The following is a 19,944-nucleotide window of genomic DNA, read 5'->3' as shown; positions in this document are numbered from 1 at the left end:
TGATGAGACAGCTTTCCAAATGAACAGCTGAAAAAAATGTTATGACCATTCAAAAGTGCTTAAACTAAGTTTATTTGAATAAAGGATTTTCTATTCTATTCTATGGTTGAGTTAATTTTGATAAATTCAGTAAAGATAATATTTACGCTGCGACATTTACTAAAAAGTTCGTATGTATTTGTAATAAAATATAATAAACAAAGGAAATATTTAGCATACAAAACCAACCCGTACGTGCTTACATACGTAAGGCATAAACATTCCCCTCTCGAGACGGGTCTTTACGACTTATTTTGAGTTTTATGTTATTTTTAAAGCTGTGATGTTCGTACATCTGGGTGGCCTATAACACTCAAATGTCACAGTCTAAAAAAAAACAGTAGTTAAATATATTAGATTGCTAGATTGACAAGCTGAGAATTTAATATGGGTTTCAATATTCAAAATTTTTTCAAAGTTCTGATGGCTTTTTATATAATAATAATAATTTCAAGACAATTTACACAGCACCATCTAGACCCAAGTTAAGCTAACTAAAGCTTATTGGTACTAAATAGTTGATACAAATACATAGATATTTTTTGTCGTAAATACATACATATTATATGTAGAAAACACACAGGCTGACACAAACAATCATACTCATGAATACAAATTTTTATGCCGTGCCAGGAATCGAACCCGTGACCATCGGAAGTAAAGCGGTGTGTTAAACCATTAGATCATCGAGGTCATCATCGTATCGTTAATATATTATGTATATAACTATTTACGAAATATTTTTTTAATCGTGTATTTCCTCTGATCTTTCCTCAAAGACATAAAGCCATACCATTTCTCTTAGTATGATACCACTGAATTCTAAATTCATACGTGTAGGCCGTATAAAGTGTCTACAGCATATCATAAAGTAATATATCATAAAGTTCATGCAAACAAAGGAGCAGGTCACATAGTATGCCTTTGTTTCCTAAATAAAAAAAAAATATATTAAAGAGGTGTGCTAAACTGCTAGCCCACCGAGGCTGTCAAAAATATCTTTAGTTTTTTGTAATAATATACTTTCTGATAATGTTTGAGGTATAACTCCTTAAGTTATGTTATATACACACAGGAAGATAAGTATTATGTTGAAATTATAAAGGTCCATTTTAGCAGTTTCGCCACGGAACTTAAACGACACTATAAAACCCTTTGTGTTGTGGTAACTGTGAAATCTTTTGTTGTATACTCATAATAAGTTCTTCATACTAGTGCAATAAAAAAATGCGGTTGTTACCGTGAACAATGGTCTCTTTAATCTATGGTTTCCACAAGCTGTTCATAAAGGATTTTACACTAAAACAATATATAATAAAAGCTGGAAAGTATTATTAGGTTTTTTTAATGCATGATAATGGAAATTATACACTCGTTTGCGCTACTGGTTTACGCTGACGGGGCACTAGTGGAGCATGATAAGATAAGCATATAGTTAGGTCAGTTAGCCAATCGTAGCAAAGCAAGCGGCTAAAAATGCTGAGATAGAGGTACCCAGGCTGGGGTATTTTTTTTTATTGACGCCTTTGGTCTACTGTCAGGTGCTTAGACGTGGCACTGCGACCTGCATAGATCTATTGTACCCGCCCTTTTTCAGAGTTCGCCGTCTAGACTCGTTAGGGCAAAGAAATGAAGGATATTCTTAGGAGCGATGGTTTATATCTCAGGATAGAGTGTAAATTTTCCAAATGAGATATTTCGTTTATACGTGTGGAGTGGGAGTGGTTTATACAACAAACTGAAGTTGACGAAATCTGCAGTGAATCTGACTGAACACATAGCAAACCTAGGTTTGCCATGTGTTTTTTCTCGATAGCTATAGTGCGGCAGAGGACTTAAAAAAACGTAACGTATCTGTAGTATGGTTCTTTTTTATGATATATATATTGTTTACGCTGGCGGGGCACCAGTACGATGATAAGATGAACATGAGGACAAGATAGCCTATAGTGAGGCAGAGAACTTAAAAAACATTGCTAACGTATCTGTAGTATGGTTGGCGTGTTGAAAACAGAAGGAGTGAGAGTAATGTAAGATTTAATATAAAATGACGAAGTATGTAACATCAATAATATACTGAATAAAAATTATATAAAAGAACTTTCCAGATCAGTAATTAGTAAGCGAATAAATTGACTTTTTGACAATATCCAGCAATGGTATTTCCGAACCAATACGATATTGAAACCTTCAAGCTTATTCCTTTTTTAAAGGGCGATAACGCATTTGCAATTCCTTTGGTGTTGCGGGTGCTCGTGGGTGACGGTTATCACTTAACATCAGGTGAGCCGCAGGCTCGTTTGTCCCCTGTACTATAAAAATTTATATGGTTGTTGTGAATGTATGGAGGGTGGTAGCCTACAAGTCTACCTCTGATGTAAAAACTCTACCGTTTCACAGTCCGTCACAATAGAAGCGGAAGTTTTTATTGACTTACATATAGATCCCCTAAAACATCGTTTGATACCTTTAGTGCGCACAATAAATCATCTAATCAAGAAATACGATCATCAAATGACAAATGGACACCATAAATTACATCTTAAATGGTCTATTCACGGAAATTCGTCATAATAAAAGCCATATGGACAAGGAAACATCCAATGCGTCTGCGCATTTGATTGTGTAAAACGAGTTTACAAAGTGATCTGAATAAAAATATAAGCTTGTCTATGCGCTATTTGAAATTTTCTGAAATGGTTTTGATAATATTTTATATAATACTAGCTACTCGCCCCGGCTTCGCACGGGTGTTCATGTATTGTATATATAAACCTTCCTCTTGAATCACTCACTCTATCTTATATATATTAGTTATGTAAAGGTACTGAAGCAGTCATGTATATGAAGTAATTTATTTTGATACGGGTTAATAGCAAGATACAAATAAAGGGCTTATTCTAGCGGTGGCATTTCAATTAAATTTATAAATTAAAAGAACAAATATTGTGACATAACTATAATAGTTGGACACATACCGTCGGGACACTTTTTGTAGATAATGATGTGTTCTATAAAGCCATAGTAAATCATTTTGTTCTATCATCAATACTTTTTGCAGCGCACGCGGTGTTAGGTATTTTTTATGTAATATTTTTACACCTTGGGTTACCTTATTAGAGTTTTAGTAAGGATCCTTAATTTTTTGGAAATATAATATAGCCTATATTCAGGGATAGTGTAGCTTCCTATGGTGTAAGAATTTTTCAAATCGGTCCAGTACTTTCGGAAAAATACAAATCTTTCCTCTTTATAATATTATTAGTATAATTAGTATATTCGTATAGTATAGATTTCATATTTCATTCATTCATAATTTAAGAGCTACGCTCTTGTCGGTGGAGTTTGCCACTTTCCGCGATCATCATGCTCTTTAATTTTGATACAACACGACTCCCATTTTGTCCTCAATTTGTTTGATGTAGCTATTCCTTGGTCTTCCCCTCCCCCTCTTTCCTTCTATTTTCAATAATAATTTTCATGAAATCATCGTATCAAGTGCCCTAACATTTTTCCTCGTCTATTTTCTAAATATTTGTCTTTTTTTTCTTTTACCCTGTGTATCTTTATCCTTTATAATATTATTTCAGAAGCCTCCAGTTTGTCTCTTTCCTTTTGATTTAATGTCCACGTCTCACACGCATTCAAGGCTATACTCCAGATATAGGTTTTAATATAATCGTTTCCGTGAGGTCTTTGATATTTTAGCGCGTAAAAGGTATTTTTTGTTGTTAAATGCTTTTTTTGCCATGGCTATTCTTGTTATAATATCTGTGGTACATCTGGAGTCGCTGGTGATTAAACTGCCTAGATATTTGAATGTGTCTACCTGCTCGAACTGTGTTTTGTTATTTTTTGGATTATTTTTATTACGGGTCTTGACTTTTGTTATTCTCATTGATTTAGTTTTCTTTATATTTATTTTGAGCCCATATGATTTAAAAATCGTATTCATAGTTTCTAAAAGTGTTTGTAGTTGTGTGTAGTCTTCTGCAGCTATATCATCATAATAAAATATATATATAGATTTATATAATAATAAAATATGTTGTGTCACAAACCGTAACAAACCAGCAAAAGCTGTGAAAATGAAGCGAAATATTAATAATATTCTCCAGAAATATTATCGTCCAGTCCCAAGCTAAGCATAGCTTGTATTATGGGTACTAAGACGACTTATATAGATACTTAAACAAATACATACATAATGTACCTGGAAACCTCTCACCTCCATCTAACGTACATAATTTATAACATTATAAAATTGAATTGTTCACCTAAGATACTTAAATAATAGGTTTTTGGAAGAAATCACTAGGAAATTGTTAATGTGAAACAGCAAATTAATTTTCAAAGTATACAATGAAAATTTGAAATTCATATAGAGTACTGAAATTTTGGAATTGCCCCCTTAGGAATCAAATTGACCCCTCTGTGTGTCGTGGGCATCACAGTACAGGTTGAATATAAAGTATTTTTGCATACTTTATTTAAAAGTATAAAGTATAATTACCAAAAATAAAGTAGGATACGTTATTATAAAGTATGGTTGACAACACTCCGTGGGCACAACGTTGGAAAACACTGATCTAGAGTTATAATCATAAACTAAGCTACTTATTTATTTTTATCTTCGTTTCTTCTATTACTAATGTTATAATGAATAGTGAATAGAAGATAGGTATATCTCACACACCGCTGAAAATGTCATCATATGAACCAATTTTGTGATCATTTCCGCGGTACTATTTTCGTACTGTTCCGTACTGCAAATAGGTCAACTGTTGCAGTACCTGCCGCTGTTTGTAAACGTATGTATTATACGAACTTAGCATTTAAAAGTATAGTAATTATTATTATTAGCTGTGCCCGCTACGCGTGATATAGTGACCTTGATGAAATAAAGAAAATATTTAATATTCTAACCCAAAAAAGCCAAAAAAAAGTTTTATAGTTCTAGCTTCAAAAATGTCGATTTTCTGTACTAACTTATCCTTTATTTTATTTTACCCCTTGAAGGGTAAAATTTTTACAAATTTTTCATATTTTATCACCAACCCAAAAATATAAGTTTCAAAGTTTTAGCTTTAAAAATGACGGTACTTCCATACATCCTTTCATTTCCCTATCTGAGGGGATAGAAAGCGGAAATGAAAGGATGTATGGGAGAAACGTCATTTTAAAACGTCGTCATTGTAAAAACTACGTTATTTCAACCCTTGCGACATGATAGGATTTTTTTCCTATATCCATATAAAAAGTTATTTCAAATCACAGTATCGTATCCAAGATAGACCAATCTTGGATATGATCCTGACTGTATCATGTTGCGACACGATTGAATTTTTTTCTATATCGAAATAAAAAGTTATTTCAATTCAAACTTGCCAGATTTAGTAACATACCTGAACTGACAGCTCGAATTTACCGTGACCAAACTTGATTCATATCTATGGTCCGATTATTTTTATGGACACCAAGGTATGCATATATGGTCAATGTAATCTGACCCATACCCTTAATATTCCATGTACCCAATCTGAGTCAAAACAGGCCGTAATGGTCTGTTTTGAGTCAGTTTGAAAAAAGGACCAATAAATATCTGATCATCGGAATACAAAGACGGGAAACTTATAAAAAATGATGCGCTAAATTGAACCGATCTAAAATTCAACTGCGTTACGCAGCACATCAAATTACAGATATACATGTAGGTATAGTAGTGTAATATTAAAGGAATTATAAATAAAAAAATAGTAGACTGATGACTACACCCAAAACTATTGAAATCTCTATTAAATGTTATTCATTTTAGTAAACTAATAAAAGAGATACCATTTCCAACGGGATTATAATAAAGGATTCTATGCAGACGAATCTACGAGAAAAAGTAACTGCATATTTATTAATGTTTTGAATTCAATGACATTAATAGCTTCTGTAAGTAAACAAAGAGGGGCATAAACTTTTATTAAGGTTTAAATTTTCAAACATTTTCTTAATCATATATAAATAAATGGTTTATTTGATCTGTTCAAAAAATTGTTGACCAAATATATTAGTAAAAACGGCGAAATTAATACTTGAAGGGTGATAAGACAGTGTCATTACATACAGTATAAGAGGGATGATATCTTATTTCTGACTATTTTCGGAATGGCAACAAATAAGTGGTATCACAGGTGTCATGGTAACTTGGTGTACGTAGTGCTGTTCATGGTATACAGGCAACGATTGCCACTTACCGTCGAGTAGCTCACGCCACGTGACCTTATTTGCCATGCCTATTACATAAATAAAATAGAAGCATTCTGTACTATTCCACCTCTAGGATGAACAGTAATTCATCATATAATCTAGTTATTTCTTTAATTAAGACAGCTACTCTATCATATAACCCTACAATTTTAAATACAAACAATTATACATCATTACCACTTCAATTTCTCACCTACAGAAATTGACTGCGTTATTATTATAACATCGCAACCCAGATAAGTAAAATGTGACTACATTTCAGTGTACACCGTTGACGATGACTGACTTCTAAATTCAACAAGGTTATAGTTTGTTGAACCAAGTTTTTGCGCATCGTTTATCGGTTCAATAGTATCTCTATCCAGAGTTTTTATCCGGACAAATGGCGTGAGATTGATAGCTGATTGTGGGTGCATCGAACTTGTGTACCGTGTTGTAATATGACGCAATGCGGTAGGCGGTAGATGCATATTGACGCAGCCGCCTGCTCTTATGTTTATGGGCTGCATTGTTTAGTAGCAATAGACGAATTAAAAAAAACAATACTAGCTGTTACCCGCGACTTAGTTTGACAATCTTTCATTACCAATTTCATAGTTTTCCAGATAGACTATAATAGTACAGTTTATCTTGATATTAAAATTCATTAAAATCAGTTCAGCAGTTTAATCGTGAAAAGGTAGCAAACAGACAGATACGCATTTGCATTTACAATATAAGTATGGATTCCCGTAACCGGCGTAACATTAATGAATAGTTTAATGAATGTAATGGAAGCAGAAGGGGTGATTGTATGGAGATCATTCAGTGGGAGACAGACGTGACCATATATATGTCACTAACTTTTGCCCGCGGCTTCGCTCGCGTTAATTTATCCCCCTGGGGGTAGAATTTATCAAAATCCTTTCTCAGGGAATGCCTACGTCATAGTAGCTTTATGCATGCAAAGTCTCAGTCCGATCGGTTTAAAATTGACAAAGTTTCATACAAACTTTCATCCCCTATTTTATCCCCTTGAGGGTAAAATTAATCAAAATCCTTTCTTAGCGGATGCCTACGTCATAACATCTACCTGCATGCCAAATTTCAGCCCGATCCGTCCAGTGGTTTGGGCTGTGCGTTGATAGATCACTATGTCAGTCACCTTTGAGTTATATATATTTAGATTATTCATTCTATAAGAATGTAACAATTCAACATATAATGATTAAATTTGAATAAATGAATGACAAAAATTGATTAAATCTGAATTACGACTACATTATGTTCCACAATAAAAACCGACTATACATCACCAGAAAAAGTACGTGAAACCAAAATTAATATAACTTCAACTTATAAGGCGTAAGTTGAAGTTATATTAATTAATTACAGTATTATGTACATCTTTTGGTGATGTATATTCAGCAAGAGGTTATTGTGGGCGGCTAATCACAAAATATTCTTAGTACTCACGGGAGATAACAGGTTAATTACAGTATTATGTAAGGAAACATCTTTTTGTTATATTCAGCAAGAGGTAACAATGGGCGGCTAATCACTAAATAGCTATCTCTTCCCAACCATCGGATGGAGAAGCTGCGTGTATCTTTTTTCACCAATCCATAGTATTTAACATCAGTCTTATCGATTAGTTATATTAATTTCGATTCTATTCTAATTGTTTTTTTTTTAATAGTTCCTACTTCCTAATAAGCTATCAGTTATAAACGCCCTGAATATATTGGGCTAATCACTAAATAGCTATCTCTTCCCAACCATCGGATGGAGAAGCTGCGTGTATCTTTTTTCACCAATCCATAGTGTTTAACATCAGTCTTATCGGTTAGTTATATTAATTTCGATTCTATTCTAATTGTTTTTTTTTTTAATAGTTCCTACTTCCTAATAAGCTATCAGTTATACACGTCCTGAATATATTGCTATAAAAGGATAATATTATTTTAATTACTATTATTACCCTTTTTTATATGTTATACGCTGGCAGGACACAGTGGGGAATGATAAGACGAGATGAGGTCATATTAGTTAGTCTATCGTGCCAAATTCACCAGGAAAATCACGATGGTTTTCAGGGGGAATCACATAGAGGTCAACCTGACATAGCTAGCAATATTGTTATTAATCCATATTACTAACAAACAATCCCCTTTCCCCTCTATTATTACGTTATAAGGACTTTAGAGCATACATTGTAATTAAAATAACATGACAACAGCTACGACCAATATAATATTTCAAACATCCTGAGGGATTAAAGAGTCGTTGACATTACAAAGTAGGGATTGCTTTCTATTGGACACCAAAAGTAGGAGAATTGGTTAATAGGGTTAATTTATATTGTCATATGTGTACTTTATTCATTGTACGGGTAATGTATTACTAGCTAAACGATGCAAGTTGTCGATCATTGTTTAGAAAGTAAATTGGTGTTTCCGTTTATATTATATATGTATTAATACGTAAAGCAAAAGCCTTGTACGTCTTTTTACGAAAATTTCGCGGACGGAAGTGTATGAAATTTCACACACTTATAGGTTGTATAGAGAAAATGTAGAATGCTAATATATTTTTAAATATTGCATAAAAATACAGTAAACGAATAAATAAAACATTATTCACGCTACCATTATATTACACGACTGATAACAAAACGCTAATGTCTATATTGTTAATTGTCAAATCAGTGAATCGAAGTTTGTTTCTGTGCTGTTATCAAAGTAAACTTTTTGCCTTGCACAACCACATTGTGGAATCACCTTCCAGCAATGATTTCCGAACCGATACGATATTGAAACCTTCAAGAAAAGAGCTTATTCCTTTTGCCGACAACGTACTTGCAATTCCCCTGGTGTTGCGGGTGCTCATGGGCGGCGGTAGTCACTTACCATCAGGTCAGCCGCATGCTCGTTTGTCCCCTGTGTTATAAAAAAAAAAGTAATCATAATATTAATACGTGAAACGAGTCTTAGACAATAGGACCTATTGATGTTAACTTAACTTATAATTTGAATTAATTATGATCGATTTACGACTACTGGGCGACCACTAGTGACCTGTTAATATACGCTAAACTGCTAGACAAGCCATTAAATAAGTGTAAAAAAATTATAAAAATATATAAACGAAGAAAAGTAACCGTTAAATGTTTATAAACAAAGTTTACCAAATTTTGAGAGGGCTTAAATATATCTCTTATGTAAGTACGGACATTAATCAGTAATTTTTTTTCTTATATGAATAGGAAGATTGGTTTATGCTAATAATATTGTCTATGGAGCATATTGTCATTGTAACACCATAGGACAATAGCAACAGTCAACAATGACAATAAATTTGGGTGCAGGTAATCCCATTTTTGGAGGCAACGGCCGCAGAAATCCTTCGACGCTACAGATCGCCTGTCGCCGATAAGTTGATCGTCACAGCTTTTTTGTTTTGTTTTGTTTATGTAGTTTTTACCTGTGATTTTGTTCGTATAATACGAACACATTCATTGAGAGGAATAAAATATAGGCAGATTATGTCCTTATGAAAAGAATTTCTAGTAGTCTTACCTCCACTTGAGTATTTTTAATTAGTTATTTTCTCAAGCTAACATAGACGAAGGTTGAACTAAATGATCGATTACATTTACCGACTAATTACCTTGCTGTTTACAATACCTCTTTGTGCGAAGTGTTACTTACTCATGGCCACGACTTAGCGCCTCTCTGTCCTTGATCCACGGTAGCTGCCTCTATTTGGTGTAGTTAGTACCTACATTGCTACCATACTAATACGTGTGCTGTGATGAATTCATAAACATTTTTAAATATTTAATTATTGGGATAGGTTATGAAGTCATTGTAATCCTTCCTATCTACTAATGCTATCAAAAGTGGGGAGGGGATAGTTAGTAATGTGGACTGATGAGCCCATTACTAGTAACGTACCATGTCAGGTTCTCCTGTAAACCAACATCTGGTGAATTTGCCACGATAGGCTAAACGATATGACCTCATGCTAATCTTATCATCCTCCACTGGTGCCCTGCCAGCGTAAACCTTTAGCACCATAACATTGTCGTTTATTAAAAAAATATTTATTTATTTATTTATACTCTTTATCGCACCAATAACAGAACAAAAAAAAACAATTAAAATTGAATATATACATTGATACGAAAGGCGGTCTTATCGCTCTTCCAGACTACCTTTAGGTGGATAGAGATATAAAAATAAAAACAGGGTAGGCGGTGCACGTAATAATTAAAAATAGAATTATGTTTAAAAAAACCATAAATAGAAACTAAAGACTAAAGTACGGGGTGTGCTACATTACGGCTGATCCGATTTTGAAAATTATTTTAGTGTTGGATAGCCTATTTATTGAGGACGGCGAATACATCACACTACGACTAACAGAAGTTGTATTGTAATAAAAAATGTTGCAAAACAAGGATATACGGCTATTAATTGTAAACTAGCTGGTACGCGCAACTTCGTCTAAGTCAGATATTGGTCATTTTTTATTGCAGCTCCGCTATTATTGCTTGTGGCGTCATATTATATATAACCAATAGCCTTCCACTATAGATGACTATCCAACACTAAGATATTTTCAATTCGAATTAGTAGTTCCTGAGACTAGTAATGGAAGCGTTAAATCTGACAAACTCTTCAGCTTTATAATATTAACTCTAATAGTTAATCTAATAGTTATAATCTCTAATAGTTTCACAGCTTAACCTTAACAGGTAAAAAATCAACATTTAAGTTAGAAATTCTTATTTTTGTACTTTGAGTTGGAGATAGGTCAGTCATGGCCGTGCCGAGACAATATTTAAATCGTCAAGAAAGCATAGTCCTTCCTAAATGGCCTGTAACTTGTTTAATTATTCCCATATGGTTGCGGCGTTCCCATATTCATGGGTAACGGTAATTACTTACCATCAGGGGTACTGAAAACTGGTTTAGCCCTTATGCTTTTAAAAAAATCCGGAATTTTTTTATTGTATATGTAAATCTTCAAAATATAAGAACTCACCTAACATCGAACCTGAATTCGAAATCTATTAGTAATAGGTTAGTTTATTCGAGAGAGTTGATTTGTTTACCTAAAGTAAAGGTACCGCGAGGCCTATTAAAGGTAATGGCATCTCGAGTGTGTTTAATGATCACAAGTACTGCTACCAATGGTAGAAGTAAACTAATAATCAGTAGTTTGACTTGAACGTGACCGAATCGAAATTGAATCGAAAATATAAAAAAAAAATACGGTGTATTCTCATTCTAACGTTACAGTAACATTGCTGTAACATTAGAATGAGAATCCGCCGTATTTTTTTTTATATTTGCGATTCAATTTAAATATATATTTTTAAATTGAATCGAAATTATTATTATAATAAATAAAACGTAATAAAATGTATTTTTTTAAATAAATCTCTGATAACGATGAATCTGAATGATTATTCGAAGCAAATTTGCAGCATTTATGGTAATATTTACGTTAGAGAATATAACAATGACATAGGAGGGTCTTTTTAGAATTGTTTCCTCAATTCTTGTATATAGAATAAACAAAACTATTGTTTTTTTACTTCACGTAAGAAAATAAATTGAATTGTTTGTTTCTCTCTATAGTTATTTATCTATTTATATTATCTATTTACTAGCTGTCCCGGCAAACGTTGTTTTGCCTAACATTTAGGGGGATGAAAAATAGATGTTGGCCGATTCTCAGACCTACTCAATACGCTCACAAAATTTCATTTTATATATAAGATAACATTGTAAGTATATTTACATTGTATGCACATATGGATACATTTTATATCTTTAACGTAGTATTGCAAAACTAATGACATACAAGCGCCCGTCAAAATAATCGTCTAGTCCGGTTCCCGCACGTGTAGTGTGGTGGGTTACTCGGTCCGTCAGTTGTACACCCGACGGCAACAAAGGCACGCGCGCGCTCGCACCCGTTGCATTCCCACAGCTTAATCACGAATAACGGTCCTGTAATAACTACAATACTGTTCATTCAACCCAATAACTGAACGTCGCTAATTAAAAAAAAAATACGCAACACAACGTCACAATGATGCAACTCCGCCAGCCCATTTCGCGGTAATCCAAAAACTTACCTCGTATCGATGCACGTAACACGTGCTCACCCCACATCTTTCACCATTGTCCAATCATAGGAGGGCGACGGATACCGGCGGGTGTCCGCCAGCAAATCGCGCCTTGTATACGATTTCACGACGCGACCCGAACCCGCCCGACAGGAGCCGAAGTCCGCATCGACTACCCCCAGTGCAGCCGCTGCCCCCAACATGGCTGCAATGGTCGCTAATACTCCTATAAATCCCGTGACGAAAAAACCATCAATCAAGAAATACAGAGCTCCAACGCCGCCATCGAAAATCGCGAGCGGCGTTGATGACAGTGAGAAAGACAAAGAAAATAATGTTGTGCAAAAAGAAGAAAATGATAATGACTCAAGTGATTGTGTACAAACAAAGCCGGAGCCGGCTCAAAAGCCGGTGTTCAATTCGCCCATTAAAAAGTCAGCGCCCAAGTTGAATGGTAATGTGGATAGAAGTTCTGTCCTGTCAAAAGCAGCAATGTTTGAGTCAGGTAGCCCAAAAATGAAGGATCCCGCAGAAATGTCTCTGAGGGAGCGGAAAGCTCTTTTCGAAAAGAATAAGGGCGCAGCGATTGTGCCCAAGGCTCCCTTCGGTATGGCACCCTCTGTCAAAACACTTCACGGCGAAAAAGGTAAGTGGAAATTTATAAAACTGTTATTATCTAGTGGTGTCAGCTATAGCGTGCCGTGTTACTACTGTGCATGACAATTATTTATAGTTTATGTTGTGTGACCAATTTACTTCGACTATATTTACAATATAAATTACAGCGATTTTCAATGCTCATCATACGTATGGATTTAGATAAAACTTGTTATGAGCATCGAATAATTCATATTACTATTTTTTGTATGCGTAAATATACAGCGGTGTATCTACATTATGTGTATGTATTATCGTGGATTATAATATGCAATAAGACATCAACTACTTGTAATACACTAGTTCAACTATGGTTTACAATGGTTCATAATAGAACGAATATTTTAGATAGTTTATGGGTTTTACTTTTGAGAATATAATGAAGTGGTTAAAGAGTTATAGTTTTTATACCGTTCTTTTTTATTAAACTGTATGATAAGGTATTTGTTGTATATGAACAAAAAAAAAACAGTATTTTAGTTGGCGTACTTTAGCAGATAGCCTTCAATAGCAACATTTAATTTAAACCTGTATTCTAACATTTTAGAAACAGGATTTTCGACCTTTATTCTCTAAATGCCAAAATGCAATGTCTAGACAACCGCAATGTTAATCACTATGTATAGATGTTATTTAATGCGACGTTACGTTTCAAAGTTAACCTCTTAATTTTAGGGTTACGTCATTAACAATAAAATATTTAATATGTTTTTAAAATTTTCATATTTTTATAAAAAGGCATTAAGTTTTTTTTCGGAATACTTAAACTATCATAACATCATATAACCCATTGTGGGAATTATCTGAAATATGAAAATAGTAATATTTCATTGTCTTATAGAAATTCATCATTAGTGTATGCAAACAATTAGTCTCAAAATATGATTTTGACGAATTCATTGTTACCTCATTTACACTAGGCAGTTTGGGCATGTTGTTGACCGCAACTGCCCTTTACACTTTCACGAACATAGGGGGCGAGTGCAAATTCCATTCCAGACCCGCGGAAGAACTTATGGAGCGGCTGAAGGCCAACTCCTGTTTGAATGATACGACTATACTCTAAGGACACCGGTAATGGTTTGAACCTAAGCTCAGGCCATCGTAATTTCGAACCCCGTTTAAATTGGACGAGGGATCAATGGAGGAGGCGAAAAACAATGTCTTTGAACTAAAGTACTTTGTTGAGATACAGCATTATTTATACACGATTGAATAAATGAAGGCGGTATGAATGTAGTTGGGCGTCCAGTTATTCGGAGTAACTTGTAGGTATAGATTTTCATGCCTCTAATATTTTTATAATGACGTGATACGAATGAGAGATTCCGGTACATCACGTGAGCGTCTTAACTTCATGTTCACTTGTTATCCATCTTAATCTTAATAATATTATAAACGCCAAAGTTTGTGAGTATGGATGGATGTTTGTTACTCTTTCATGCAAGAACTACTGAACGGATTTTGATAAAACTTTACAGTAATATAGCTTATACACCTGAATAATATATAGGCTATAAATTTCACGCGGTTCACCCGCGTGAAATAGCTAGGCAGGCTAGTACTAATATAAATTCGTATTTGTTTGTCTGTCGGTCTGACAACTGAACGGATATTAATGAAATTTGATGTGAAGATAGATTATATCATGAGATCATATCCGATCATAGATTATATCCGTCGATATAGAATATATTTTATCTAAAAAAAAGACATAGTCACGGATAAAAACCAAGTAGACAATAAATTTGAAACTTGTACGGAACGCATGTCGGGAAACCGTCTCGCGGTTTTTTTTTGTCTTGCGAGTACAGACATCATTAATAATGTATGAGGTCATAACGGGGAATCGAATTAAATAAAAATTGATTGCATTATTACGTGTATTATTTATACTAGTTTTTTTACTATTAATTAATTGTTAGTTGCTATCTTGTTATTTGTAGACACAATTATTATGTCGTTTTATATTACTACCGACAATCTACTACTATTCTTAAATAAGAATTTAAGAATCGTGTTAGTAAAAATGTTTGTGCAAGGGACTTCACCATCTTTTTTTGTCTCATTCAAACAGGAACCTAAATTACGACTGTCTGAGTCAAGGTTCGAACTCCTGCTCCTCCGGCATCCACAGTCTGTCAATCAGGAGCTTGGATTGGCTTTCAGCTGTTTCATAAATCCTTAAGCTCTAAGGGCCAGTTAACGCTAACGCATAAAAGCATAAGAATAGTTAGAAAAAAAAATGAAATTTAGTATTGTAAAGTAAATTTAGTTATTGTTGATTTGGGTACTTCACCCGAAATATTTTTAAAATAAATAGACGCAAAGTTTAATTCAACAGAATAATAAATTACGTACACATGTAAGACATTATATATGTATGGAATTTATTTTTAATAATGATATTTTAGTTTTAATAATGCATCGTTTAATCATGCACCTCGCGGTATAGTTACGTCATCTGACTTTAGTCAATTAACACTGTAGCTAAATAACAACGCGATTCCTAATAAATGAGGTAAACCATATAGAATTACTACATAGTAATCATTAAATGAATTTGCTTTATAATGATGATACTTCTAAGTACCAGATATGAAAATTGTAACTCACTTAAGAGTAATCATACTCGTAAATGAATGAAGTTGTTTTATAATGAGGATGCTTCTAAGTACACAGATACTTAATATTTTATATGAAATTTTTAACTCACTACTTAGACCAATATTGTTCTTAAATTCCATAAAAAAAATATTATACCTAAATCAATATCTGATCAGAACAACTGGTCACGGAAGCGCTGTCAAAAGGAATAAGTTTTCCTTGTTTTTGCATCATTATTCATTGCTGCTCCGCTCCTATTAGTTGTAGCGTGATGTTATATAACCTACATAACCTTATGTTTATATGTTTATGGCAAAACTAGGCCTATGCACAACAAAAATCTGCAGATTTATGCCAAACTGAAGAGTAAACGCCACGACACATCCTATAATATGGTTGTAGCCCACTCATCCATAAACGAAATATCTCTTTCGGAAATTTTACACTCTTTCCTGAGGAGATAAAAACCATCGCTCCTAAGAATATCCTTCAATTCTTGTCCCTGACGGGTTTATGTAGCGAACTCTGAAAAAGGGCGAGCACTATAGATCTATGTAGGTCGCATTGCTACAGGTGCTGCAGGCATCCTGTCAATAGCCCAAACAACCCAATAAATATATAGCCTTCTTCTGTAACTGAGCTATCCAACACTAAAACAAATTATGGCGTTCAAAGCAAACAAATTTTAGATTAGAAGTATAGATCGATATTAGATTCAAATAAATAGCACTTATTTATACTATTATTTTTAATTTTGTCTACAGTATTGCAATACAGAATATACATTTTGTATTTGTATTTACATTTGTAACCTGTGTCCTGTTTTCTCATTGTTTTTTATTTTTACGTATACGTTTTTTTTTATTTATTTCCATTATTGTGGCAGTACTACAGTGATATTTCGTTGTCAGATTATTAAATATGTATTTATGTATGTATATATATATATATATATGTAGTTATTTATTCATATATATTTTTATGTGTATCGTTTAATATATTTTTTATATTTGCACCGCCAACAATTATTCTCTGCACCACCCATGGTTGACTGGTAGATAATGCCGCATGGTGTTAAGTCCGCCATATGTACTTTCAATTATGTGCATTAAAGTTTTAATAAATAAATAAATAAATTATTCTTATGCTGTTGCTTGTCGTTAAGTTCTAGTTATACAGTTACCATTAGGTGACTCTAGCTACATCAGCATAGATAGTCTTTTTTTTTTCGGACTACTCTAATGCTGTAGGCCGCAGCTGGCCTTTACAGCTTCACCGGACGTTAGGGGGCGAGTGCAGATGGCACTCCAAACCCGCGGAAGGACTTATGGAGCGGCTGAAGGCCAACTCCTGTCTGACGGATACGACTTTAGTCTGAGGGCACCACTAGGGGTTCGAACCTCGGCTCAGGCCGTCGTAATTTCGATCTCCGTTTGAATTGGATGGAGGATCGATCGGAGGATGTGGAGCGCCTGGGCGCGCGCAGGCGCCCGGTTTTATGCCCGATATTGTGTGTTTGAGTTCGTCCTCTTCGCCGGCGAGGATGGTGTCGTGTGTGTGTGTAAAAGTGTGGTCGGGATGGAACGGGTGGGCCCGTGGGGAGGTTGCCGTTATGGGGTCGTCGGGGTCAATGAGAAATAGTCATGAAAATTGTTCAAGGTCTATATCCTATCCTCTCTTATTACTATTAGATATTCTTACGCTTGTTATTGCTCTTAAAACAAGGGGTTATACTAAATAGACATTACACACATCTATATATATAAATAAAATTGGATTGTCTGTTTGTAATATTGAAAGAACTGTTTTTTACTACATGCATATGAATATAAATACGGTACATACACCAAAATAACATTTTTTACAATTTTTGTCTGTCTGTCTGTCTGTTTGTTCCGGCTAATCTCTGAAATGGCTAGATCGATTTTGACAGGACTTTACTGGCAGGAATCTGATGTAATAAGGAGTAACTTAGGCTACTTTTATTTTATAAAAATAAAATAAAATTCCACGAGGACGAAGTCGCGGGTACAGCTACTTTATAATACTAATAATGTATAGTTATGTCTTGCACCATAAGGGTTGGTTTTAACAGATGCCTTTTAAACTTAATAATCACGTACGTTGCTAAATGCTTCCTTCACCTGCCACCTTTTATATACCTAATGTCAGTGTATAGGTTAAATACATCGCAAACAGCTGTCCTGTCATTATTATTTTATTTATAGTATACTTGAACTTAGCTGTATTTCATTTGATATGTGAAGTTTTTGCTTTACATATCAATTGATACGGAAGTAAAAACTTCATATCTTCAAATCAAAAACTTTGTACATCTTTTTACGAAAATTGCGCTCACGGAGTATGACATTTCGCGCTCTTATAGTTTGTATAGAGAAGGAGTGCAGAATGCTAATCTCTTTTATTAATTGTGCATAAAAACATTACATATTATAAAACAAAGTTGCTGTCGCTGTCTGTCCGTCCCTATATATGCTTAAATCTTTAAAACTACGCAACGGATTTTGATGCGGATTTTTAATAGATAGAGTGATTCATGAGGAAGGTTTATATATATATAATACATGTACACCCGTGCGAAGCCGAGGCGAGTAGCTGGTCAAAAAATAAAATATTACACTATCATTATATTACACGATTGATAACGAAACGTCTATGTCAAGTAATGTCAATATTGTTAATTGTCAAATCGGCGAATTGTTTTCTGTGCTGTTATCAAAGTAGTCTATGTATATATTAATCAATATATGAACCAAATTTGACAGGTTTATGTGAAAGAATTTTTGAGTTATGAGGGGGTCAAAAGTGGCTCCAAATGGTTCGTGTAAAACTACACACGGTGCTGCTCGCCAGTTTTCTTACTTGAACTCGGCTTTGACACGCTCCCGCGTGTCTAGATAGGTGAAGCTAGTCTTTAACAATAGAACCTTAATAATGTTTAAATTTATAATTTAAATTAATTTAGGTCGAATTACCATACTTGACTACGGCCGGTTTAGCACGGCCGCCTTACTTCCGATGGTTGCAGGTTCGATTCTTAACACAAACATTTGTGATTCATGAGTATGATTCTGGGTCTGGGTGTTTTCTATGTATATTGTGTATTATTAGTATTATTTGCAATAACGTATCTATGTATTTATATTAGTAGTCTAAACCAATAACATAAGTTCTGCTTATTCTGGGACTAGAGGGCGCTGTATATAGCCCTGAGATATTATTATGTACTTTAAAATTATATTCGATGGTAATTATGATCGAATTTCGACAATTTGGTGACCATAAGTTTTTTTAATTACATGATTTCACTACGTTTTCTTCTCTTGTAATATATTTAAAATCGCCCAAATGTAGTTTATTCATGAGTAGGTAATGAGCTGATGTTTTGTATATAATACAAACTAAGAATGTTTTGTCATTTATTCCACATAATTATGAATATTTATTTCATTATTAATATTGCGTTCCTTTAATAATTATATACAGATTTACCTGATATGTGTAGGTAAATCTGCGGTGACCTTTTTGAGTTCATCAATTTCCTGTTTATATTTTTTTTAAGTTACGTTGGTAGGTAACAAATATGCGGCCCATAATAATGGTAAATGGTCACCGTGGTCTATAGATGTCTGAGATATAGGGAGTGTGACGTGCGCGTTGCCGACCCTTAAGAAATATTAATATACCGTTCTGAAAAAGCCTATGTTGTAGTCTCGTTGTAAAATTATGATATGATAATTAGTAACAGTCAAATAAACAATATATATATATATATATAATTTCGACCAGGGGTTCCTTCCACAATCTAAGTGAACGCGGGAGGAAGCTTTTCTGAAGTATATTAGTTATTATATTTGCTATATATCTGTCTGCATTATTTCGTTGGAAATGTTACTAATATTATAAGCGCGAAATTTTGTGAGTTTATACGGATACATGGATGTTTGTTACTCTTTCACGCAAAAACTACTGAACGGATTTTGTTAAAACATTACAGTAATGTAGCTAATACATCCTAGAGACATAGGCTATGGACAGGATATAAATTTCATGCGGATAAAATCGCGGGCACAGCTAGTATTTATGGTAGAATGTGACGAAACTGTCCACTGCTTAAAACAAAAGACTGTAAGAAAAAAAACTCGAAATGGATTTCTAAAAGGCGGTCTCTTAAAAGCACTCGAACCTAAGACTCCAAACAAAATACATTATTAATATTGACATATCGATAGTACAGTTAA

At 34.0% G+C, this 19,944-nt stretch overlaps 1 protein-coding gene across 1 annotated transcript in view; it reads left to right on the top strand.

The window, feature by feature from the left end:
• The window catches only part of LOC131849863 (anillin), a 71,187-nt gene that overhangs the window by 10,289 nt on the left and 40,954 nt on the right, over positions 1–19,944 (top strand). Inside the window, exon 7 of the mRNA XM_059199995.1 lies at positions 12,488–13,064. Coding sequence (XP_059055978.1) covers positions 12,488–13,064 — 577 coding nt within the window. The remainder of the gene's footprint in view (positions 1–12,487; positions 13,065–19,944) is intronic.

This window comes from Achroia grisella, unplaced genomic scaffold, assembly GCF_030625045.1.
Source record: "Achroia grisella isolate CSIRO2021 unplaced genomic scaffold, CSIRO_AGI_Agris_v1 utg660, whole genome shotgun sequence".
NCBI lineage: Eukaryota > Metazoa > Arthropoda > Insecta > Lepidoptera > Pyralidae > Achroia > Achroia grisella.
Note: the sequence above shows the minus strand (reverse complement) of the source record. Positions and strands in the feature narration are given on the sequence as shown.